This window comes from Microtus pennsylvanicus, chromosome 12 (assembly GCF_037038515.1).
Source record: "Microtus pennsylvanicus isolate mMicPen1 chromosome 12, mMicPen1.hap1, whole genome shotgun sequence".
Lineage (NCBI taxonomy): Eukaryota > Metazoa > Chordata > Mammalia > Rodentia > Cricetidae > Microtus > Microtus pennsylvanicus.
The window spans coordinates 85,564,859-85,589,910 of NC_134590.1; the positions used below are offsets into that span (position 1 = coordinate 85,564,859).

At 39.8% G+C, this 25,052-nt stretch overlaps 2 protein-coding genes across 4 annotated transcripts in view; one reads left to right on the forward strand and one right to left on the reverse strand.

The window, feature by feature from the left end:
• Positions 1-13,345, forward strand: part of Fancl (FA complementation group L) — a 71,443-nt gene extending 58,098 nt beyond the window's left edge. The window contains exons 8-14 of one of the 3 annotated variants that reach the window (XM_075942433.1): positions 7,368-7,518; positions 9,770-9,853; positions 10,102-10,147; positions 10,234-10,315; positions 11,554-11,670; positions 12,762-12,833; positions 13,208-13,345. In XM_075942433.1, the coding sequence (XP_075798548.1) occupies positions 7,368-7,518; positions 9,770-9,853; positions 10,102-10,147; positions 10,234-10,315; positions 11,554-11,670; positions 12,762-12,833; positions 13,208-13,243 (588 nt within the window). In that variant the 3' untranslated portion in view covers positions 13,244-13,345. The remainder of the gene's footprint in view (positions 1-7,367; positions 7,519-9,769; positions 9,854-10,101; positions 10,148-10,233; positions 10,316-11,553; positions 11,671-12,761; positions 12,834-13,207) is intronic. The other 2 variants (XR_012907202.1, XM_075942434.1) reach the window with 2 other exon arrangements.
• Positions 13,285-25,052, reverse strand: part of Vrk2 (VRK serine/threonine kinase 2) — a 119,717-nt gene continuing 107,949 nt past the window's right edge. The window contains exons 12-13 of the mRNA XM_075942432.1: positions 21,903-22,046; positions 13,285-13,624 (exon numbers count right to left, since the gene is read on the reverse strand). Of these exons, the coding sequence (XP_075798547.1) occupies positions 13,325-13,624; positions 21,903-22,046 (444 nt within the window). The 3' untranslated portion in view covers positions 13,285-13,324. The remainder of the gene's footprint in view (positions 13,625-21,902; positions 22,047-25,052) is intronic.

Below are 25,052 nucleotides of genomic sequence, written 5' to 3' on the forward strand. Positions count from 1 at the left end.
TTTGATTTTAGCCATTCTGACATGTGTAAGATGGTATCTCAAAGTTGTTTTGATTTGCATTTCCCTGATAGCTAAGGAAGGTAAAGATGTCCTTAAGTATCTTTTTGCCATTTGAAATTCTTCTGTTGAGAATTCTCTGTTCAGTTCAGTACCCCATTTTTTATTTGGATTATTTAGAGTATTAACGTCTAATTTCTTGAGTTCTTTATATATTTTGGAGATCGGACCTTTGTCTGATGTGGGGTTGGTGAAGATCTTCTCCCATTCAGTAGGTTGCCTTTTTGTCTTAATGACAGTGTCATTTGCTTTACAGAAGCTTCTCGGTTTCAGGAGGTCCCATTTATTCATCATTGTTCTTATTGTCTGTGCTGATGTTATACATAAGAAGTGGTCTCCTGTGCCTATGTGTTTCAGGCTACTTCCCACTTTCTCTTCTATCAGGTTCAGTGTGATAGGATTTATATTAAGGTCTTTAATCCATTTGGACTTGAGTTTTGTGCATGGAGATAGCTTGGATCTATTTTTATTCTTCTACGGGTTGACATCCAGTTATGCCAGCACCATTGTTGAAGATGCTTTCTTTCTTCCACTGTATAATTTTGACTTCTTTGTCAAAAATCAGGTGTTCATAGGTTTGTGGGTTAATATCCAGGTCTTCTATTCAATTCCATTGGTCAACTTCTCTGTTTTTATGCCAATACCAAGCTGTTTTCATTACTGTAGCTCTGTAATAGAGTTTGATGTCAGAGATGGTAATGCCTCCAGAAGTTCCTTTATTGTATAGGATTGTTGGTGCTATCCTGGGTTTTTTGTTTTTCCATATAAAGCTGATTATCATTCTCTCAAGGTCTGTGAAGAATTTTGATGGCACCTTGATGGGGATTGCATTGAATCTATAGATTGCCTTTGGTAGAATTGCCATTTTTACTATGTTGATCCTACCAATTCAAGAGCATAGGAGATCCTTTCATTTTCTGGTATTACCTTCAATTTCTTTCTTCAAAGACTTAAAGTTCTTGTCAAATAGATCTTTCACTTCCTTGGTTAGAGTTACCCCAAGATATTTTATGCTATTTGTGGCTAATGTGAAAGGTAATGTTTCTCTGATTTCCCTCTCTGCTTCTTTATCCTTTGTGTATAGGAGGGCTAGTGATTTTTTTCTTTGAGTTGATCTTGTATCCTGCCACATTACTGAAGGTATTTGTCAGCTGTAGAAGTTCTTTGGTAGAGTTTTTGGGGTCACTTGTGTACACTATCATATCACCTGCAAATAACCAAGTTCGACTGCTTCCTTTCCAATTCGAATCCCCTTAATCTACTTATATTGTCTTATTGCAGTTCCCAGAACTTCAAGCACTATATTTGAATATATGGAGAGAGTGGACAGCCTTGTCTTGTTCCTGATTTAAGCGGAATCACTTTCTCTCCATTTAATTTGATGTTAGCTGTTGGCTTGCTGTTTATTGCTTTTATTATATTTAGATATAATCCTTGTATCCCTAATCTCTCCAAGACCTTTATCATAACAGAATGATGAATTTTGTCAAATGCTTTTCGGCATCTAATAAAAGGATCATGTTTTTTTTTTCTTTCAGTTTATTTATATGATGGATTGCATTGATAGATTTTTGTATGTTGAACCAGCCCTGCATTTCTGGGATGAAGCCAACTTGATCATAATGGATGATTTTTTTTTATGTATTCTTGGATTGGTTTGCCAGAATTTTATTGAGAATTCTTGCACCAATGTTCATGAGTGAGATTAGTCTGTAATTCTCTTTCTTTGTTGAGTCTTTGTGTGGTTTTGGTATCAGGGTAACTGTAGCTTCATAAAAGGAGTTTGGTAATGACTCTTCTGTTTCTATTATGTGGAACACATTAGTGAGTATAGGTATTAGCTCTTCTTGGAAATTCTGGTAAAATTCTGCACTAAAACCATCTGGTCATAGGCTTTTTTGGGGGGGAGATTTTTGATGACAGCTTCTATTTCTTCATGACTTATAGGTCTATTTAAATTGTTCACCTGGTCTTGATTTAATTTTGGTATATGGTATTTATCTAAAAAATGTCCATTTCTTTTAAATTTTCCAATTTTGTGGCATAGAGGCTTTTGTAGTAAGATGTAATGATTCTCTGAATTTTCTCAGTGTCTGTTGTTATGTCCCTCTTTTCATTCCTGATCTTGTTTGCGTGTTCTCTCTCCACCTTTTGATTAGTTTGGATAGGGGTTTGTCAATCTTGTTGATTTTCTCCAAGAACCAGCTCTTTGTTTCATTGACTCTTTGGATTGTTTTCAGTGTTTCTATTTTGTTGATTTCAGCCCTCAGTTTGATTATTTCCAGTCTTCTACTCCTCCTGGGGGAGTCTGCTTCTTTTTTTCTAGGGATTTCAGGTGTGCCATTAAGTCTCTAATGTGAGCTTTCTCCGTTTTTTTTTTAATGTGGGCACTTAGTGCTGTGAACTTTCCTCTTAGCACTGCTTTCATACTGTCCCATAGGTTTGGGTATGTTGTATCCTTATTTTCATTGAATTCAAGGAAGACTTTAATTTCTTTCTTAATTTCTTCCTTGACCCAGGGGTGGTTCAGTAGTTGACTGTTCAGTTTCCATGAGTTTGTAGGCTTTCTGGGGGTAACATTGTGGTTGAATTCTAACTTTACTCCATGGTGATCTAATAGTACACAGGTGGTTACTAAGAATTTTTTGTATCTGTGGATGTTTGCTTTGTTACTGATTATGTGATCAATTTTTGAGAAGGTTCCATGAGATGCTGAGAAGAAGGTATATTCTCTTCTGTTTGGGTGGAATGTTCTATAGATGTCTGTTAAGTCCTTTTGATTCATTACATCTGTTAAGTTCTTTTATTTCTCTGTTAAGTTTCTGTCTAGTTGACCTGTCCATTGGTGAGAGAAGAGTGTTGAAATCTCCTACTATTAGTGTGTGGGTTTGGATGTGTGCTTTGAGTTCTAGTAATATTTATTTTACATATGTGGGTACTTTTATATTAGAGACATAGATATCCAGGATTGAGATTTCAACCTGATGAATTATTCCTGTTATGAGTATAAAGTGTCCTTCTCCATCTCTTCTGATTGATTTTAGTTTGAAATCAATTTTGTTAACTATTAGTATAGCCACACCCACTTGTTTCTTAGGTACATTTGATTGGAAATCCTTTTCCCAACCCTTTACTCTGAGGTAGTGTCTGTCTTTGAATTGAGGTGTGTTTCTTGTAAACAGCAGAATGTTGGATCCTGTTTTCTTATCCATTCTCTTAACCTGTACCTTTTTATAGGTGAATTGAGTCCATTGATATTAAGTGATATTGAGGACCAGTGATTCACTCTGGTTATCATTTTATTTTATTTTATTTTTTTGGTGGTAGTGTTTGTGTGTTTCCCTTCATTGAGTTGTGCTGATGCAGGGTTGTCAGATTCTGTGTTATTATGGATGTTGTTGGCTTCCTTGGGTTGTAGTTTTCTTTCTAGTACTTTCTGTAAGGCTGGGTTTATGGCTACATATTGTTTAAATCTGTTTTTGTCCTGGAATATCTTGTTTTCTCCATTGATGGTGAATGCAAGCTTTGCTGAGTATAGTAGTCTGGGCTTGCATCCATGGGCTCTTAGTGTCTGCAGCACATCTATCCGAGACCTTCTGGCTTTCATGGTTTCCATTGAGAAGTCAGGTGTAATTCTGATAGGTTTACCTTTATATGTTACTTGACATTTTTCCTTTGCACTTCTTAATAGTCTTTCTTTATTCTGTATGTTTTGTGTTTTGATTATTATATGGTGAGGGGATTTTTTTTTATTTTAATCCAGTCTATTTGCTGTTCTGTATGCTTCTTGTACTTTCATAGGAATATCCTTCTTCAGGTTGGGAAAGGTTTCTTCTATAATTTTGTTGAATATATTTTCTGGGTTTTTGAGGTGTAATTCTCCTTCTACCCCTCTTATTCTTAGGTTTGGTCTTTTCATGGTGTCCCAGATTTCCTGGATGTTTTGTGTTAAGAATTTGTTGGATTTGCTGTTTTCTTTGATCAGTGAGTTTATTTCCTCTATAGTATCTTCAGCATCTGAGATGCTTTCTTCTAGCTCTTGTATTCTGTTGGTTATACTTGCCTCTGTAGTTTCTGTTAGTTTACCCAGAGTTTTTATATCTAGCTATCCCACGGTTTGTGTTTTCTTCATTGCCTCCATTTTGGTCTTCTAGTCTTGAACTGTTCCCATTATCTGTTTGATTGCTTTTTCTTGGTTTTCTTGGGTATCTTTGAGAGATTTATTCATTTATTCTAACTTTTTGTTTGTCTTGTCATCCATTTCTTTAAAGGAATTTTTCACATCTTGCTTAAGGGCCTCTATTATTTTCATAATGTTACGTTTAAATTCGATTTTTTCTTCTTCTGGAATAGGGTGTTCAAGTCTTCTTGTTGTGTGTTCACTGGATTCTGGTGTTGTCATGTGGCTTTTCAGGTTGTTGGAAGAATTCTTGCATTGGTGTGTGCCCATCTCTTCAGATGCATCCAGGAGAGTCTTGGCATCTTGGTCCAATCTTTGCTGTTACTGTCTGTATACTTGAGGGATTTTCTTGGTCTGCCCTCTCTTAGGACCCCTCAGCACTGGAGCTGGATCTAAGGACCCTGCAGATGGAAAGGAGTGCTTAGAGGCAAGATGGGATGGGATGGGGTAATTAGAAAAAGCCAGTAGCTGGGGAGACACCCCGCTGAATGACTAGAAACATTTAGGGAAATAGATGAGGCCTGTATTCCATTCCTGGGACTATCCAGCTGGGCGGGCATACACTTATCCCTCTGGATAGATCTCCTCAGTGCAGAAGCAGGAACTCTTCCTGGGCCAAGGACCTTACAGACAATAGGGAAGGCTTGGGGGAGGCAGGGTCATGTGGAACAAAGAAGCCCCTGAAGCAGGAGCTGGAGGGGCCCTGTACTCCATTCTGGGACCATCTGGCTGGGCAGGCACACACTTATGTCTCTGGATGGATCTCCTCAGTGCAGGAGCAGGGTCGTTTGTAAATAGATGTAATCCCAGATCTGTTCAAGGGGGTGTGACTTTTCCACACTCATCCTCAGCCATGCGTTCAGGTTCATGCATGTTCCTAGCAGTGGGCTTGGGTTTGGATTATTGTAGTGTAGCTATTACTAACATAGTCTCACTTATTTTTGACTTGAGTTTCATTTTTTACTGCATATTTCAAGTTGATAGAAAGGCTTTATTAAGATATCAATATATCAACTATAGCAATAGTTTTGGTGACATCTAAACTTGTTTACATTACAAAATAGAGTTGGCTTTTTATTTCAAAAAATATATTCCTTATTTCCCTTGTAAAACTTAATGAATTTTGACTTTAACTTTGGCCACATTTTTTTTTGTTTTGTTTTGTTTTAGTACACCTTTGTAAGTATTATTGCTAACATATTGAAATAACTTAGTATTTTAATTGGATAATTTCAAAGTAAGGTTTTGTGTGTGATTTGACAACCAAGTTGAACAACTTGAGTCTGTTTGCTGGCTTTTTGTGGGATTGTTTTACTCCAGTCTCCCATGTCAGGACAGTTGCTAAAAGAAGTGTTCTCGTCCTTCTTTGTCTGGATTGGGTGTGTATCTAGGATTGAAGCAGTTATTCTGTAAGTCCCTCTAGTGAAGTCTCATAATGGTTTTCAGGGCTTAAGGTTCACTTTTTTAAATTTATTTATTTATTTATTGCCATCTATGTCTGGTGTGAAGGTTACTTGTGAATTTTTTTTCCATAATCTGTTGTTTTCTCATTTTAAAAGTGTATTGTTCAAAATGCAATTAGGATTTTTTTATGTAGGGGAAATGGCCAATGTGTTTATAAAGACTTTCAAACAAAGAACACTACTATAAAAATGATTTTTCATTTCTTTTGAATGAGTTAAACAATAGGTAAGTAGTGAAATAAGTCACAGATTTTAAATGCACTGATGTAGTTGTAGATGGGACAAGGGGAAGGCCAGACATACTGATTTTAGAACTAGCTGTGTAGTTTAATTCAGTGAGTTTCTCTTGTGAGTTTTCTTTTACTTACATCTGTACCTCAGTGTGGCACGCCATAAAGATATTCCCCTTCATGTTTGAAAGGTTATTTTCAGACATAAGGTCTAGTTTCAGTTCTTATCCTCGAACCCCATCCTTGAAACTCAGTAGTTTAGAAGACTTGAAGCCATTTCTGGTAACAGAGCCAAAAAGGCATTGGATTCTACAGACTTACTGCAGTGATGGGATGGTGAGTGTGAGGATGTCCATTCGTCGGCCTGTAAGGGACATTTTGCTCCCATTCTCACTTCTTTTGAATGAATACATCTATACTGATTTCAGACTTGGTATATATCCTGATTATTTGAGACAGTAAAACCCTAGTTCTTTTTAAACTGCTCTATAAAAACTTTTAGCAAATAGTTGTATCTTTTAAATACATCAAAATATTTTATGAGAAACACTTTCCTTTCCTAAAGGAAAAGTATAAATTATATTTTGAAATCAGTCATGGCTTATTTAGTGAAGTGTAAGGAAATGCAGACATTGGAGATAAAATTCAGTAGCAGACACTTGACTAGTGTGGTCTGTGTCTTTGGTTGAATGCCCAGCTTAGCAAAAACACAAGTAAAATACAACAAAAAGCATCTTCATACTGTTGTACTAATTAGGTTTGCAAAGCTAATTTGCTAATGTTTAAAGATAGTCCAATCATAAATACCACTGTGTTTAATTTCATTTTGTAGTAAAAAAGAATAACTTTTAGTAAAATTATAAGCGTATGCCCAATGCATTGTGTATGACAAACATCAATATGTTTATTCATATATTTCACTTCATGTGATTTCTGTTCATTTGATAGCATGTGCCATGTGGTTATATGAAGGCGTAAGTCACAAACAATGCCACACCAGTTTGGAATTATGATTAATAGGGTGGTATTTATTTAAAGGGGAAAAAACTTACAGATCACCGTCCCAGACAATAGCCCTCTGCGCAACCAGGAAGGGAGTCTAGTCGCCGGCGGAGCAGGAAGTGAAGAGAGAGAGGAGAGGGAAGTGGCTGCTTTTTTAAAGGGAGAGAGACCCTGGTATCTCAGGGGCTATAGGCTGGAGGAGTGGGAGGACCTCCTGCAACAGTTATATAAAGACCATTCCTGATAATGTGTAGACCCATGCATGACACAGGTCATGCTAATGGGGTAAAGTATGAACGGCAAGGAAGTGTGATTCTGTCAGTCCACATTCTGGGGGAAGTGAGACAGCCTCAGAGGACTGAGTGCACTGTTTTGAGTGGAAACCAATCAGCTGTTTTTGGAGCTCATTAACTTCCCAGCTTCTGCCTTTCACAGAGCTCCTTGGTAAATGTCCACAGTCAGTTCTTGGCGGCACTGGACTCACTGAAGGTATTCTGGGATGTTATGGATGAAATTGATGAGAAGACCTGGGTTCTGGAACCAGAAAAACCTCCCCGGAGTGCAACAGCACGCAGGATTGCATTGGGTAGGGAAGGAGAATGAGAATGTTTTCAGGTGTTTTATATTGTTTGCAAAAATGTGTTTGAAAATGGCATTTAAAAATCTTAGATGAAACTTCTTTATATGGAGTCAGCTTTTGAAACTCTGGGAACTAAAACCTGATTTTCATTACTATATGGTTAATAGTAATTGCTTTAGGTAGAAAGGCAAGTGCTAAGGTGTTTCGGAAGCCACATTCAGATAGCGTTTTAATTACTGTTAGTTAGCAGAAATTGTGGGGCAGATAATTCAAAATGGATGCTATGCAGACTAGAAGCCTGTGTTAGAAATAATGATGTCTTCATCTTCTGTTGAAGCCAAAATTTGGCAATACTTTCTGACAATAAATAGAGGGGAAATCCAGGCAGTAGTGGCACACGCCTTTAATCCCAGTACTTGGAAGGCAGAGGCAGGTGGATTTCTGTGAGTTTGAGGCCAGCCTCGTCTACAAAAGCTAGTTCCAGGACAACTAGTGCTACACAGAGAAACCCTGTCATGAAAAATCAAAAAAACAAAAACAAAAACAAAAAAACCCACAAACCACCACCACCAACAAAAACAAAATAGAGGGAAGGACACTAACTTGGGTCTTGCCGCTGACAGTAAACCTAAGGCTCCATGTGAGCACTGAGGTGATGGGTTCCTCCTTTACTGTACAGGAGCAGGTGTGCAGTTCCCATGGTCTGTAGCCTGTCAGATGGCTGTTTTCAATATTTTAGAGTTCAACCCCTGTAAAGATTTTAGATTTTTAAACTATATTTCTCAGCACATTATGGTAATATCTGCTTCTGGTCTTCCCATTTAAGTTTTTTTTTAGTCTGGTTAAATGCTACTGTAAAGAATATGTTCCAATAGACATTGTGAAACAGTTATATGAATTCGACAGAAGTCAGTGAAGGGCGCCTATACTTTCTATACGGCATAGCAGGAGGGTGGGGCTGCAGAGCATAGGAATGCAGCTCTTTACCAGCAAGAGTGTTACTGTCTAGTCTGGGAAAGTCTAATAGCATTTCATTTGGAATAATCAATCAACTATAATATATTTGTTGGCAAGTAGATGGTAAGAGTGAAAACATTCTTTAGAGAAATGTCATGATTTCTAATCATCATGGCCCCGTTAAAATAATTATCCTTGAACTATGCTTTCTAGTAGATTTCTTGAGCTGTATTCATGCTTTGTATTTCTTTTCGCTCTTCTTCCTGCTTCAGGCAATGATTTGCTGTCTTCCGGCCAAGCTTTGAGTTGAAAGATGTGTTCCTAAGGCCATTGCCTCGGAGACAGCATTTTCTGGTCTTTAGCAGACAACATTGCTCTGGGCTAGTGAAAAGTGTGTGTCCCTGTACTGGCAAATGAAGTGGGCAATTTTAATTTTTCTCATTGAATTGACTACACCACATATCACTGTTTTACTTTCACCATTCCTTTTTGCCAGTTTGTATATTTAAATTTATTATTTCCCACTTTATCAAAAAGCTTATAGAATTTATCATACCACTTCTCTTATAAAAAGTGAGTTCAAATTGATCTTCACTATGCCACATACCTTCACCAACTGGTGGAATTTGTACATACTCAGTAGAGTTAAACCTGTAAGAGAATCTAGTGCTAAGTGAAATCATTTTTCTTAGCTTCAAAAATAGCTTCTTTGAGTTATTAAGTAAGAGAAACATCTGTTTTATATGAATTAAATATTTGTTAACTTACAAGGAAAAGTCTCAGCTTTGTGTCAAGCATATTCACTAAGTTTTTATGCAAGTTTTCTTAGACATGTCAGTTTTTAACAGTTGTAACATTAGTTTTTCTTACTTTTGACTATAATTATATGAAATATTAAGTTTGTAAAGAAAGTTATAAAAAGTAATTTAGCTCATTACTTAAGTGTATGATATTTTTATATATTAAAGGCCTCTATAATTCCACTGAAATTTTTTTTATTAAACTTTACTGGAACATAATTAGCAGAATATCAATTTAAGTTAATCATATAAATTTTGTCTTGTCTTTTGAAACTTGAGGTCCTTGAATCTTTAATGATAGACATAATTTCAAAAATACTTCTCACTGTTAAAAAATGGTTTATTTGCCTCTACACAGCACTAAAATAAAAACAAAAATAAAAATCAATTTGGCTAGTTTTTCCTAAGAATAAAATAGGTGGCCAGGTCAGCATGTCCTGAGTTTGTACTGGTTTGCTTGATGAGCTGCCCACATCTAAAAGCCTCTTCTTTCATTTCAGGGCATAATGTTTCCATCAACATAGAGGTAGACCCTAGGCACCCTACCATGCTTCCTGAGTTCTGCTTTCTTGGAGCTGACCACGGTATGAGATCTTAAAGTTAAGGATCTGGACCAGATTCATAAAATCCTGTCTGACATTAAATATTTAAAAATATTAATATTACCATTGTTCTAAATGTATTTCTCATTCTGAATTATATACTTTAGTTAATAGATAATTTATATTTTAAGCCAACTAGCGAAACAAATACTGTAGCAGCTGTGTCTTTGCGAAAGAAGATCAACCAAGCCTAAATTATTAAAACTTTTTCCCTCTTTTTAATATTCAAGTGACAAAACCGCTGGGAATCAAGCTGAGTGGGAACCTACATTTATGGTAGGTACCTTGGCAATGTAATTGGTACTGTTCTGTGCCTTAACAAATTTTATAGGGAATTTTTTTCTCTGCATTTTCATTTTCAGGGATCCAGAAAATAGTCTGTTACAAAATTTGAAAGATGTTTTAGAAATTGACTTTCCAGCTCGTACTGTCTTGGAAGGATCTGTAAGTTCAATTATTGTCTTAATAGGCTACATTTTGTGAATAATAAAATTTAAATGCTTCTCTTAAAAAAATCTGCAGGAATTTTGTAACACAGACCTCAGTTACAAGAAATATTTCTATCTATGAACTTGTTAACGTCCGCTAGGTGGTAACATTGGCATCACTGAACTTGTTAACCTCCGCTAGGTGGTAACATTGGCATCACTGATCTTGTTAGCCCCCGCTAGGTGGTAACATTGGCATCACTGATCTTGTTAACCTCCGCTAGGTGGTAACATTGGCATCACTGAACTTGTTAACCTCCACTAGGTGGTAACATTGGCATCACTGAACTTGTTAACCTCCACTAGGTGGTAACATTGGCATCACTGATCTTGTTAACCTCCACTAGGTGGTAACATTGGCACCACTGAACTTGTTAACCTCCACTAGGTGGTAACATTGGCATCACTGATCTTGTTAACCTCCACTAGGTGGTAACATTGGCACCACTGAACTTGTTAACCTCCACTAGGTGGTAACATTGGCATCACTGAACTTGTTAACCTCCACTAGGTGGTAACATTGGCATCACTGATCTTGTTAACCTCCACTAGGTGGTAACATTGGCACCACTGAACTTGTTAGCCCCCGCTAGTTGAGTTTCATGTGCTTTGTTCATGGTCTTCATCAGCAAGTGCCTAATGTCAGCTACATGTATGAGAAGTACAAAGAAAGAACACTAAAGAGATGTTTGGTCTTTTGCACTGTCGGCTTATGGTTGGCTACAGTACAGTTTTAAGCTTGCTGTAAGTTTGTGAAGAGCAGCAGTAGTTTTCAGTGGCGAGCAGCACCATTGGTACTGTAAAGATAATGAAGATGGGGTTGACTTTGGACTGAGCCATAGCGATCAACACTAAATGATGGCGATGGTTTTCTTTTCCCTCTGCTGTAGAATTGTGCGATTTTGTGTTCACTAGCTGATGTCAGATCTGACTTTGTGTATACACAGACATGATTATGTATATGGAAAACGTGCTAAAATACAAACATTTTGCCAGCCAAAGATGAAATCTATGTGTATTGGAGTGCCCAAGAGAGCACTATGCAAATGACTAGGTGTTATAACCTGCATGTATGTTCCACAATACAGAAACACAAACAGATATAAAAACTAATATTAAGTAGTGCTATTCTTTCTTCCTAATCTACCATATGCTCATTAGACAGACATGCTAACAAAAACTTTTCTTTTGAAGGACTTTAGTATGGACTGTGGGATCTGTTATGCCCATCACCTTAATGGTGCCATTCCTGATCAAGTGTGTGATAATCCCCAGTGTGGACAGCCTTTCCATCAAATGTGCTTGTATGAGGTAAGGCTGGTGACCATGTACATATGAAATAGAGTCTAAAATCTGTTTACTAAGGCATTTCCCTCCTTTGCCACAAACCCCTACTACTAGTTAATTTTACATGCTAATGGGCTTTATTTCTTCATCTTGGATTCTATTGAGTGTGCCAGAGAATCCCAGGGAGAAAACCAATAACACACTGGTGACTAGCAATATTAACCCATAATGAACTGGTGGTAGGTATAACTGAAATCTCCCTAGTCGGCCAGCATTATGCAGATTCTCTAGATCTGCCAGATGAGGGCGATGAGACGGGAATGGAGTGAGGACGTTAGGAAGTAGTGCATGCTACTTTGCAGGCTGCATATAAGTATGGACTAAATACAGCAATTCTCCTTTGAAAACTCAAAGGTTTCTGTGACCTGAGCATCTTTCAGCTTTTTATTATCTTATCTACATGACTTATGGCAGCCTTCATCTCTCAGTCATTTCATTCCTGTAGGACACAGCTCATATGATTAACTGTCTGCATCCATAGCACCTTACAGGGGAAATGCCATTAGCTTTCAGTCTCTCCCTTTTGACATAGGTTTAGTATGTAGTTGGTGCCATTTACCCTTTCTTAATGGGAAACTTAGGAATAGTCAATTTACCTAAGAAATACCAGATCTACTTGGGAAATTCTAATGGAATCTGTACTTTCTTATTTTTCAAAACTGTTGCCTTATACTTGTAATCAGTGCAGTGAAAATTAACCCATTGTTGAGTTAAGATCATAATCTCGAAACCCTAAGATATATTTTATAAAGTAATTGTTGATAGGTCATTAATTGGCTTAGGAATGTGAACCACAGGAGCTTGCATGAGTCTCTGTGTGTCTGTTTTGCATGTAAAGTGCGTGATTGTCAGCCAAGTCTTAAAGGGCACATAATTTGCTTATACTAGAAATTTACATACCAAGTTCTAATGCTGATTTCCCAATTATTCAATGTAATAATAACTGGGCATGGGCTCAGACGAGGTTTCCCTTTCATAAAACAAAACAAGGCCGAGTCAGACTGGGGTGGCCGGCATGTGTCCACTGATGCTGTCCCATACATTCTTCCATGCAGTGGCTGAGGGGGCTGAGCACCAGCAGACAGAGCTTCAACGTCCTCTTTGGTGACTGTCCCTATTGTAGTAAGGTAAGCCAACTGTTGGTCACATTTCATGGAGCGCCTGGCTCTGGGGAATGGGGTACAGAAGTTGGATATGCAGTATATTAGGTTGCATAACAGCTTTGAAAATGTGTTGTTCTGCATTTGATGAAACTGTGATCATTTCCTGTGAGATGGATTATGCTGGATATATCTTAATTTTCAAATTATCTTTGATCAAGAAGATTTATGTCTTCTGAATTTCTTGGTGATCTTAAGTATTTCAAAAGTATACGGTGAAATATTGTCTAATAGAAAGTCAATAATAAATTAAAATACTATTTTACTATTTTACTTCTTAAGAGTATGCCCAAAGTTAAAATCTCTCTCTTTCTTTCTCTCTCTCTTTCTCTCTCTATCAGCCAATTACCTTGAAAATGTCTGTGAGAAAACCCTGAAGGAAGAATGAGACACCTGTGAAGAGATGGGAATCCTGAAAAATTGTTTATAAAGAAAACAAACCGATTTATTTGATGACTTCAGAGAAAATACAAAGCGAGAAAAACTAATATGAGCAGGCAGACTACAGTGAGTCCATAGTAATACACATCTTCCTTCGTCTCCTCACTGAGAGACGCCTGGGAAACTGCCCTAGCAGCGGGGCAAGTATATCTGAACTGAGGAGACCTTGGCTTCCTGATTGACTCTCTACTGGTACAATCCAGATATGGCTCCCAGTTTGAAGGTTGGAAACCCAGGTAGCTGGGTGTCTGTTGGAGACTGTGAATTTCACTCCGAAGATCTGAATACTCATATATATTTCTTCTCCTTGAGTTTTCCTACGAAATAAGTATATTTTAGATTTGTATTATCCAGGTAATTATTGTATATTCTTTAACAATGCTAATAAGATAACTCAGCCAGCAAGTCTGTCATTAACATAACTTTTGACGCTGGTCAGTGGTAGAGCACGCCTTTAATCCCAGCACTCAGGAGACAGAGGCAGGCAGATCTTTGTGAGTTTAAGGCCAGCCTGGTCTACAGAGAGAATTCCGGGACAGGCTCCAAAGCTACAGAGAAACCCTGTCATGAAAAACAAACAAAAACATTTTGACATTTGGCCCATCAGGAGAGCACAGAGGGCTTTTGCAAGGCCGCGGGCTCTGCAGCTCTCCAGCAGGACAGTTTTGTTTTGCCGCTCCTCTTGAAACAGGAACAGTTGAACTACTGCTGATTGCTCACTACTTAACCTGACTGAGGTCCAAGGTCATTCTATTTCTGCTTTAGCTTGGTGACCTCTGATGTACCCTCGCCTACCACCAGTTACTGAAATTCAGAAAAAGACAGCCTCGTTTTAAAGAAAGAAGATGCCTGTCTATCTTAGTCATGTGAGCTCCATCCAGCGTACTGCATCCTCAGAAATGCTGCTCTTCAAGCAGCTTTTCTCCTCCCCTCCCCCACACAGTCCCTTTGAAAGGTCAGAAAGGAGCCCTATATGAGATATGGGTAGGCCAGGCACAATGGTACACACTTATAATCGCAGAACTTGAGAAGATTTCTGAGTTTGAGGCCAGCCTCTACACATTAAATTTCAGGTCAGCCGGGGCTATACATTGAGATCCTGTCTCACACAATGCCACAAACCAAGCAAAAACCAAGTCCAAACAAAAGATACATTGAGGAGAGATATTTTCTTCTTAAATAGAAGTCAATTCTTACTTGAGATTCATATGAGAATAGCATTTTACTGACAATTTCAGTCACTGAAAGAAAACAAGTGACTTTCTCCAGGATACCAAATCATTCTCACATCAAGGGGAAGAAACATACTACCAAATCCACTTCCAAGGGCCACGGACCATTGGGAAGTTGATTATATACTTAGTCAAGAACAGAAATCATACTACTAAAATTTAAGAGGGACCTCCCGTGACTTTTCCAGCAATTTAGTAATAGCTAATGGTATCTCATAGGAAGGTAGTACACTGGTTGGGAAGGCAGGCTAGGATACAAGCTTACAAATTTTCTTCATTAAAATCTTGCATGTTTTGTTAGTAGTTTTATTGGGACACAGCCTCGTCCATTTGTCTATGTTTCATTTATGGATGCTTTTGTACTGAAATAGCACAGTTGAATAGCTCTGGCAAAAACTATGCATTGTAAAACCAAAAATATTTTCAATCTAGACACTCGAGAAGAATTTTGCTGGGCTGGAGTGCAATTCCATGGTAAAAAGTTTGCTTAAGTCCATGTGAGGTCCTGAATTGACCCTTTTGCACTGAGGAAGTGTTTGCTGGTCTCTGCATAGGAAATTATTTTTCATGCATGAGAAGGCCGTTCAGTCACTTCCTCTTCCCTGATAAAGACCCTAACAAAACCACTTAAGGAGAAGGCTTATTTTGATTCACAGCTCCTAAAGAAAGGGCCTTTCATGGAGGCAGGCAGAGAGTGAACGGAAGGATGGGTGAGCTGTAAACTGTCAATCTTCCCCAGTAACTCAATTCCTCCAGGACGACTCCATTGCCTCCAGTGTCCACAAGCTTCTTAAACTACCACCAACTGGGAGCCAAGTATTCCCACATGAGAGGTTAGAAGAGACATCTCCCATCAGACCACACAGAAGGCAGAGAGATGCCCATGTGAAAATACAGCTCTCTCTCAGGATTGGGGTGTGTGTGTGGCTGCAACTCCGTGTTACCAAAAACTGGGTAATTCTGGCACAGCTTGTTATATACGTAGCAAAGGCTTAAGGCACCACAGTAATCTATCGGTAGGATACTGGCTCTCAATCTAGACTGATGGTAACCCACAGAAATAAATAATTTCTAGAAATATTTGGGTTGCCACAATGGGGGGAGAGTACTGTGTGCATCTAGTGGATATATACAGAAATGCTGCAGAGCTTTCTACACATACGGGGCCGTCATCCTACAGCAAATCGCCCAGCCCCTAAATGCCAATAGTATTGCTTCCGGAAGGCCATCTTCCGAGCAGTTATTCACCTTAAATGTACATTATAGTCAGCTGGGGAGCTGGGAAAATACCAATGCTACTTCTAGTCGGGCCATGCATTATGGGTATCAAGCAACTTCTTGCTATTAAGCTGATGAAGTGGACACAAAACAATAAAATTAGACAAAAGTCTATAGAGCCAACACTTTAAAAACATCTCAAACTAACAAGGAATACATGAGGAAAGAAAATGGCCTAGACTTCAGAAAGTCTGCAATTTAAGATTATGAAAAACAGAGCAGAAGAAAAATTAGAAGTCCTGCTATGATCAAGTTAAGTGAATAAATCCATTTCCAGGGAGCAGAAGAGATGGTTTGGTGGTTAAGAGCATGTACTGCTTTTGCAGAGGGCCCAAGTTTGGTTCCCAGCATCCACAGCCTCCTATAACTCCAGCTTCAGGAGATCCCATGGCCATGGTAGGCACCTGTACTAATGTGCACTTAACGCACATGCAGAAACACGCACACGGGAACATAATATTTTTAATGAAGAAAAAGTATCCACTGTGAGAACAGACTCCAAATATTTTAGAGGACTTAGAGGAAAAGTTAAACCTTATTAAAAAGAATCTTAACAGAGATATGAAAATATAATCCAATTCTGCTGAAAAATACAACATGGAAAATTCAAACGATTACTCACTAGGCTCAGTTGCTAACTAGAAACTGATGACTTGATAGTTACCCTGCCACTGGGACAAAGAAATGTCCAAATATCAAGAGTGACCTAAAAATAGTGCCTCCACTGCCCATATAGCTATGCCCAGTAATCTTCCATGCATGTGCTTGGAATAGGAGCAGGAGGAGGGAGGAGGGAAATAACATGGATGAAGTTAAGGCTGAAAACTTTTCTAATCTGATGACAAAGTGAAGCCAGAGATAAAATAAGCTCAACAAATTGATCGATAGCATGAAGATGACCATCCCTAGACTGCAGCAGGACAGATGCCCTTAGAGCATCTCAGGGACAGCTACAACATCATTCACTACAGGCTCAGACATGACAAACCATGGGTTTGAGTAAAGCTTAAAGCTTACTGGGAAACCCCAGGGTGACCCACCTGCCAACGATGGCCTTAGGTTTCACGCTTCTAGGATTGATGTCACCCAGCAGGTGACTCGGAAGTGGCTGTGATTCAATTGTATAGAAATATGTAGCCCAGGCTGGCCTTAAACTCATGGCCACCATCCTGTGCCAGCCTCCTGGGCTCCGGGATTATAAGAGTGAGCCACCACCGCCCAGTCCGTTGTAGCTCCACCAGTGTTTCAGGTTTTGAGCACTTATCAGAATTGATTGTTGGATTGCTTACAACATCCCAGGCTTTCTCTAATACAGGGCTTCATAAATTTTTCAACTATTGACCCTTTTTTAGGTGAATCAATTTTATGTGACTCCAGGTATACAAAAAATCGGTATACAAGTGAGATGAGTCCTTACCATAATTACATAATTTTAAAATCATTTGTATGCATAATTATACTACTTATTAATGCTGAAATCAGTTTATAAACCACTGGAATAGAAGTACTTGTTTTTCTCACAAAAAGATATTAAACATAGATAAATAATCATCGTGCTGATTTTTGACAAAGCTCGGGTTGTAGAACACTTGAGTGGCAGTGTTTCCTCTGTTAGAGAGCTGTTGGATTTACTAACCACTCGCTAAAGTTAGTTCCTATCTTTATACACTGCAAGACCACCATGACTAAAGCATATAGGAAAACTAGCACTTAGGATAAACGTGAAATATTTAAACAATTTTAAAAGAAAGCGATAGTCTACATATATGCAGAAGTAGAAAGTTTTGTTGGGACAACTCAAATGGAGGGAAGTACCAAGTTGATGCACTGTGAGACGGTAGCGGGCTGCCTGTCCTCCTTAAACTCCCACCAAAACCTCATTGTCCTGCTTATGAGGAAGTTAGTCCTTAAACATTGACAGAGATGGGGCAGTGAGGGAGTTGACAGAGGGTGACTGGGAGGGATAGTTAACACCAAGGGTCATTTGAGGGATCATACGGAAACCTACTGCAGTGGAAGATTCTTAAAATAGATATGTATGTGTATGTATGAAAGCACTCTAAATTGGAATCATCAAATAACAGGGGAAACAAAGCCCCAACTATACATCTCTCACCACCAAATGAAACCTCCAGTACCACGGGTGGGTGCCATCTAAGTGAGCTGTTGGCCAAAGAAGCCCACAGATAACCTCCAAACAACTCAGGCTATTGCCAAATCTACATGTTGCTCTCCATGAACTGATGATAAGGCCCTACTGCTGACAACAACACCCACATACCTCACTGAACACAAAGAAGTCAAGCTGGTGCCTGACTGGAAGGCACTCTGCACACTACCAGAAAGGGAAACCCCAACCCAGCTACAATGGTGAGGTCTCCAATGATGACCTGTTTGCATGATACACTGGTGCAACTGTGGTACAAAATCTGTGGGAGTCACCAATCACTCTGACCGGATTTAAGTCACACCCCATGAGATGGAAATTGTCTTACACAGCTTAGGTGGCCAAGAACCCAAGACAAGAAAACCAAATACCATTCTGCTAAAAGAACTTAGCAGTAAAATGACTCCTAACTACTTGCTCCGCCATCAATAGAGAAGCTTCCTCCTGTAACAGATGAGAGCTAATACAGAGACCCACAATTGGGCAATAGCAGGGTGAGAGACCTAGGAACACTCAGTTCTAAGTGGAATGTCTTCATCAACTCCCTATCCTCAGGGCTTGGGGAGCAATGTAGAAGAGGGAAGCAGAAAGGTTGTATGAGCCAGTGGGGATGGAGGGTACCAAGAAAACAAAAGGACTGATACACATATGAACTCATAGCGATGGTAGCAGCATGCACAAGATCAAACCAGATGGGGTGCCCGCACTGAGAGGGTAAGTGGATATGAGCCCCTCTCTAACCCAGAAGTGGTTGCCAATTGATAACTACTTGCAAAAAAAAAAAGTTTTCCCCCTGGAGTCTCACTGAGCATATGGACTACACTTAAGGCAGCTCTATGTCCAGCTGTAGATGGTCAACACAAAATAAACACAATGGTATTTTAGAGATGTTTTGTCTCATAATGTTTTGTCTGGAACATTGGGTTTGTTTGTTTTGTTGTGTTTTTCCCTGTGAGTCTTTTGCTTATATATTATGGCTTCTGATTTTGTGTTTTTATGGATTTTGTGTGCTTGCATGCGTGTTTGTGTCTACGTATATGCATTTCTTATGCTTTTTCTGTGTTTGTTTTTCCTGTTTTGTTTTTGTTTCTTTCCTATTTTTAGTTTGCTATTTTGTTTTATAAAGAGAGAAAGAACGTGTGGAGTTGGATGGGTAAGAGGCTGTGAGGGGATGAGGGAAAATGGTAAACAGAATATATTGTATAAGAAAATTTTAGGTAAAAATATTGTTTAGAAGGACTCAGTTATCTTTAAAGGGCTGGCCACTGAGAATTTGACCATGCTCCAATTATGACATGGGCAGCACAAATTGAACTTGGTGTAATTTTTTTCTTTTTTGGGGGGGAGGGCACGAGGATGAGAGAGTGGACCTAAGAGGTATTGAAAGTTAGTGTAATGAGGTGCACTTTATGCAATTCCCAAATAATACATGAAAATATTATGCTGAAATAAAAATAAATCTTATGGAGGGAGCAAGAATTAAACTGTTAAGCACTGCAGTTCATAAAGAAGACTGAAGAGTTGCCCTCCTAGTTTTAGAATGTGCTGTAAAGCTGCAGTAATATGTGTAGTGTGTGCCGATGGGAGAAAATAGCCCAGGAGCAGTCCCCACCAACACACTTGGCTGGTTCTTTAAAAAGCATCCAGAGGAGTTCAGTTAGGAAAAGAGAAACATTGCTCCAAGGAATGATGTTGCGATCCAGTAAGTATAAAGAGTGGACCTCAACTCCCACCTCTTGCTAAACACAGGACCTGAGAGCCAAAATGCAACTATGAAGGAACAATATGAATAGACAGAGGCTGGCCATATTACAGAAGGATGACGAGGACCTTGTGTGTGGACTATGGAAAGAAGTTCCAGAGCTCACATGCAAAAACTTCACAGAAGATATGTACATGACCAGTAACCACAATGCTACTGGCCATCAGAGCTGTACTCAGAAGTTGATACTAACATACATGTAAACGTGGTTAGATGTAAAAGACTGCAACATAAAATGCTGGGGAGGAAATGTAGGAATGACCAGAACACGTGCATGGATTGAGGGAACATAAACAATACAACTACTTTCCATGAATATTCGCCAACATTTTTAACCTATTTATTTGTTGGGGTTAGAGCTATGCTCACATCATGGCTCATGTGTTGAGGTTTAGAGGGAAGCCTGTGGGAGTCAGTCCTTTCTTTACACCATGTGGATCTCTGGGGTCCATAGCAAGTTTCTCTACTTGCTACACCATCTGGCCTGCCTATGTGCAAACATTTTATAATTGAACATCATTTGACCAATGATCTAGTAAATTCATGTCTCAGAAGAAATGCAATATACACAGCAGACTTGGGGTAGAATGAACACAGTATTTTTTATAAATACATTAAACCAGAAGTGAGTCACGAATCCACTAGAAGGAAAATGGACACATGAGTTGTGCACTGACAAGGAATAATTGGTATATTATGAAAGGGTGGACATAAAACATATGCTATTACTGCACGGTCATGGAATTTAAGAGGCAAACCTAACATAGACATAATTCTGAAGAACTCACCCTGGCGTCAAGGAGGAAAAGGAGCAAGGGAGCTAGAGTGAGTGAGTGAGGACACCGTATCACACATGCTACAGCGCCACACATCCTAACGCACTGCACGTACCACAGCACTGCACATACCACGGCACTGCATCATCACCTCACTGCACTCATTTCCCACCGCAACCAACATCCCACCCATCCAATTGCACCGCACATACCACAGCTCTGCACATCCCGCCGCACCGCAATCCCACCACAATGCACATCCCACACATCCCACCGCACAGCACTCACTTCCCACCGCAACAAACATCCCACTGCACCGCACATCCCACTGCCAGCCCAGCCAAAGCGAATGTATTTCTTGTCCTGAAACCTGGGCATCTACTTTTCACAGGACCTCCCTGCCTTGCATGACAGAAGATTCCAGTACACACTAAAGACTTAGCATTTCTGATTTTGTCACCCTGCAGTATTTGTGTTTAACTTTACAAGTGGGACTGTAAAATATGCCCATCTGAAGTAGATTTCTGTATGGGAGTTTAAAATAAAGCCACAAATAATGCTATTTCGTACTGAATAAATGTAAAAGGTTCCTCTGAGCACTAAGAGCAACACTGCTCTCTGGATAAACTTGTTTGCTGCTTGGATGGGAGATGCATAACACGCTACTTCTAATTTTTGCCTCAGCTGCCAAGAACTTCAGAGCCAAATTCAGTGCTCAGTTTAGTGATTAACATCCCAGCTGCCCCATATATCAATTTTTCTTGGGTGGAGGGTGAGAAAGGTGGGGGTATTAAATTATCCTGTTTCACACTGTGAACTGCTTCGAACCGTTGGAGAATGACGGTGCACAAATCAAATGAGACGCTGGCTATTCTGACAGAATTAAACTTTACTTTTCCCTCCAGATAAATTTTGTATGCTTTGCTTTCCCATCCTAGGATGTCAGCTGAGGGAGGGCTTTTGTGGCTGTCTTCATGAGTCACTTGGAAAGGGCAAGTCACTCTCCACCCAGAGGATTCCAAACACAGCCCCCTGACAGGCAGATACTACCCTGATGTTTAATGGTAAGGATTAGAGGCCGGGGATCATGTGAAGTGCAGCTTACGCAGGGGAAGGGCCCCTCATGGACTGTAGACGGTGGAAGAAATCCAGTGTGCTTTGTTCCATTCTTAGGGGAACACGAGTCAGAGCTATCTGAGTGCGTGTTTGTCTCTAGTCCTGTAACAAATGCTGCAGGCTGCTTTGATTTTACCAGGTGGACAGGAGATTTTCTGCCCACATTGAACAAAATCACACAATGCTGGGCTCGGGAGCAGGGAGTTTGCGTTCCCAGTGTTTATGCTAAGGTCACATCAATGAAACAGTTCCACCGACTCTCACCGGTGCTGCTGCTCTGCTCAGCACAGCGCGGGGCTGACGCTCTTCATGCTCCGTTCTCTGGGGCGTACTTGTCCCACAAACTTTCTTTGGGAACTTCTCTGGCAAGTCATTGGCTGCTTTCGGGGTAACCTTTGGTGAATCCACCTGTTGGTATGGAGTAAGACTATGTCATGAAATGAAAACTATGACATGTCTTTAAAACAAATTCAGTCACATTGCCATTCTCTAAAAACCTAAGCTGGATAACACTGGACTTGACAAAGACACAAGCAAACAAGAAGCAACAATGGCTAGAAGGGAAAAAATGCAGTATTGAGTGAACTGCAGACCCTTCCTCGTCAATGGGACAAGACCAGTTAAAATCAGTGTCACCGTTATGCATGCTTTAAAAATCATCTCGACAGAAAACTTGCTTACAGTGAAAATGGTATTTTTATGGAACATTGTCACATTTTCAAACCGCATGTGAGTTTGCTGCGTGTGGAACCAGTGTATCGGTGTAGCTTAAATTCCTATTAATTAAGCTCTTATTTTCCTATTGTTGAAGAGAGGCTAATTAATGTGAAAGTATACAAGGAGCTTATAATGTTGCTCACACAGAGTGCAGGTAGTTTAACCTTTGAGCAAGATGAGTTCACGTCACTGGCACCATGTCCTCGGGCCAGAGGTTAACTTCATGACAAGCTTGCTGTCTCGCAGGCTTCTTTGTCACACTGTGGTGACATCTGGGAAAAGACTGACTCTCAATAACCTTGAAGTAGACACAGAAATAGAGGGCGGCTCCTATAGCCCAGGTGGAAGACGGAAAGCCAGCAAAGGTCCTTGAGTGAAGTGTTTGTTCTGCAGCTCCGCGTTTACAGCAGCTCGGAGCGCCATTGCCTTTTCCCCCAGTTAAATGGAGAGAGCAGGAGACAGGAACAGTAGAAGGGGAAATAATGGAGTAGACAGTGCCAAAATAGAGAATAAATTATGCTGGCGGAGCAAATAGAGTCTTAATTTGTAGTCTCTCAATTTCCAGTTTCTGTTGCCAAGTGTGTTCATTCCTTCCCTTTGCAATAGGCTGGTTGTCTGAAGGTGGGGCTAAGTTGTCACAACACCCTCCTTTACCCACCTCCTCCCGGATCTCCGCATCCTAATGAAGAAGAAAACCACTGCCTTTCACTAACCTGCAAATTGGAAATATTTAACAGTTTTTCCACCCGCCCTCTAAGTCCACTGGGAAAGTTGATGGTCCTAGAATCCGCCCTCCCTGACATCACCTTGGTAAGAAATGTATACTTGTTACATACTACACTAATGTGAAGTATGGGTCCCCAAACTGGTTTCATCCCCCAGAACACTGGCGTAGCAGTCATTGTGAGACACGTTCTGGATTAGTAGAAGTTTTCCCTTCCATCCTTATTGAGATACAATCAGCAAATGAAGATTTAAGTTGTCGGCTGTGAGGTTTTGACAACCCACATTGTGAAATACCATGGTGGAATCCATATATTTATCACATCTGTGTGTAGTGGGAATGATACCTATTTTCTTAGTGGGTTACAAGCACATGCCATGACACACGACATCACTAAGTACAGCTGTCATGCATTCTTATAACTCATTCATCTTATAACTGAAGGGTTTGTGTCTTCATTCAACATACCCCTGTTTTCCCCAACACCAAACCTTTGGTATCTACCATTCTCCCCTCTAATCCACGTTGAGTTACATTCCACTTACGAGTTACAGCTATGCAGTGTCTGTCCTCGCCTCTTGGACACATTTCACCTGGTATTAAGGAAAAGGGGGATTGACTTCTCTTTTAAAGCTACATGACTCTCCTGACTTCGTCCATCGCTACCACTTCCGTTCAGTCACTGCTGGGTAATTCTTCGCTACAGAGACCTGTACAACAATGAGACACACAGGTCTCGGCGACACCATGTTATTTCTTCTGCCTGTGCCTTCAGAACTGGAGCTGTTCTTAGTTGAAACAATTGAGGACTTTTAATCTCCTATGTACTAAGCATTTAAGGTACCAGTTTTCCCTGAGAACCTCTGACATATGGAACAGGATTGGGCATAGCATATTCCATCCTGCCTGCTGCTCCCTGGAGCAGATGGTCCCTCAGGGTAAGGTCAGTGGCCCGAGGCTGAGGCTGCAAGGCCATGGGTGCTTTTATCTAATATTGCAATATGTTTTCCCCCCTTATGGAAAAGTTATATTTTTACAGAAATTTATAATGCTAAGAGAAAGATGGAATACATAAATCCTTAATTTTGAATAGAGTTATGTTCATATTTACAAAGATATGAAAATAAATACAAAAAACACTCCTGGCATCTCAGAGTATCAAAAGGGATACTACCAAAATATGCATCATTTTCCAAAAAAACCTCACAGCTCAAATGAGATAAGATTTTACTTAATTTTCCAGTGTAACCTCATACTGCTCTATAAAACTGGAACACTTTGCTCTGCTAAACACTGATAACGAAGAAGCCTTCTAACCAGGGATGTGTGTTCCATTGCTCTCATATAGAAAACACACAGGCAGACAAGTTCATAGAATTACTTTAAGAACTAAAGGTTCTTCATGAAGATTTGTATTCCAACAACACACATTCCCCTTTGATTTGCTGGACTTTAGGTGCAGACTGAGAAAGCAACCACATTTTATGGTGTGCAATGAAGGTAACTCACAGCTCTCTGAGCCCCAGCTTGCCTGCTGCCTTAAAATGGACAACTCATCTGAATTCCTGCTTCTGAAGGAAGAGGCCTGGACAATCAGGAGGGGGCCTGAAGAAGGGGCGGGGCTGCACGGTGGGGTTCTCCCACTCACTTCACATTCAGAACTCTGAGTCACAGCTGACCTCAGCAAGCACAGCCAAGATGCGGGTTCATTCACTCAATTTGAAAAAGTAAATCACAGCGGGTGACCCAGGATATCGCCGGATAGTAGCATGCCTGTTAAACAGACTTTAAGCCAAACATAACACAAAACAATATCAAACAAAACGAATGAGCAAACTCAAATGCTTCCATGGGTGGCATAAGCAGCTGGCAGGTCATCTAGAGAATGAACCTTGGAAACAGTCTGGTGACAGCCGCCACCTCCAGAGCTGCTGCATGTTCTTGCAAATAAAGGGTTTGCTTTTCAAGAGACA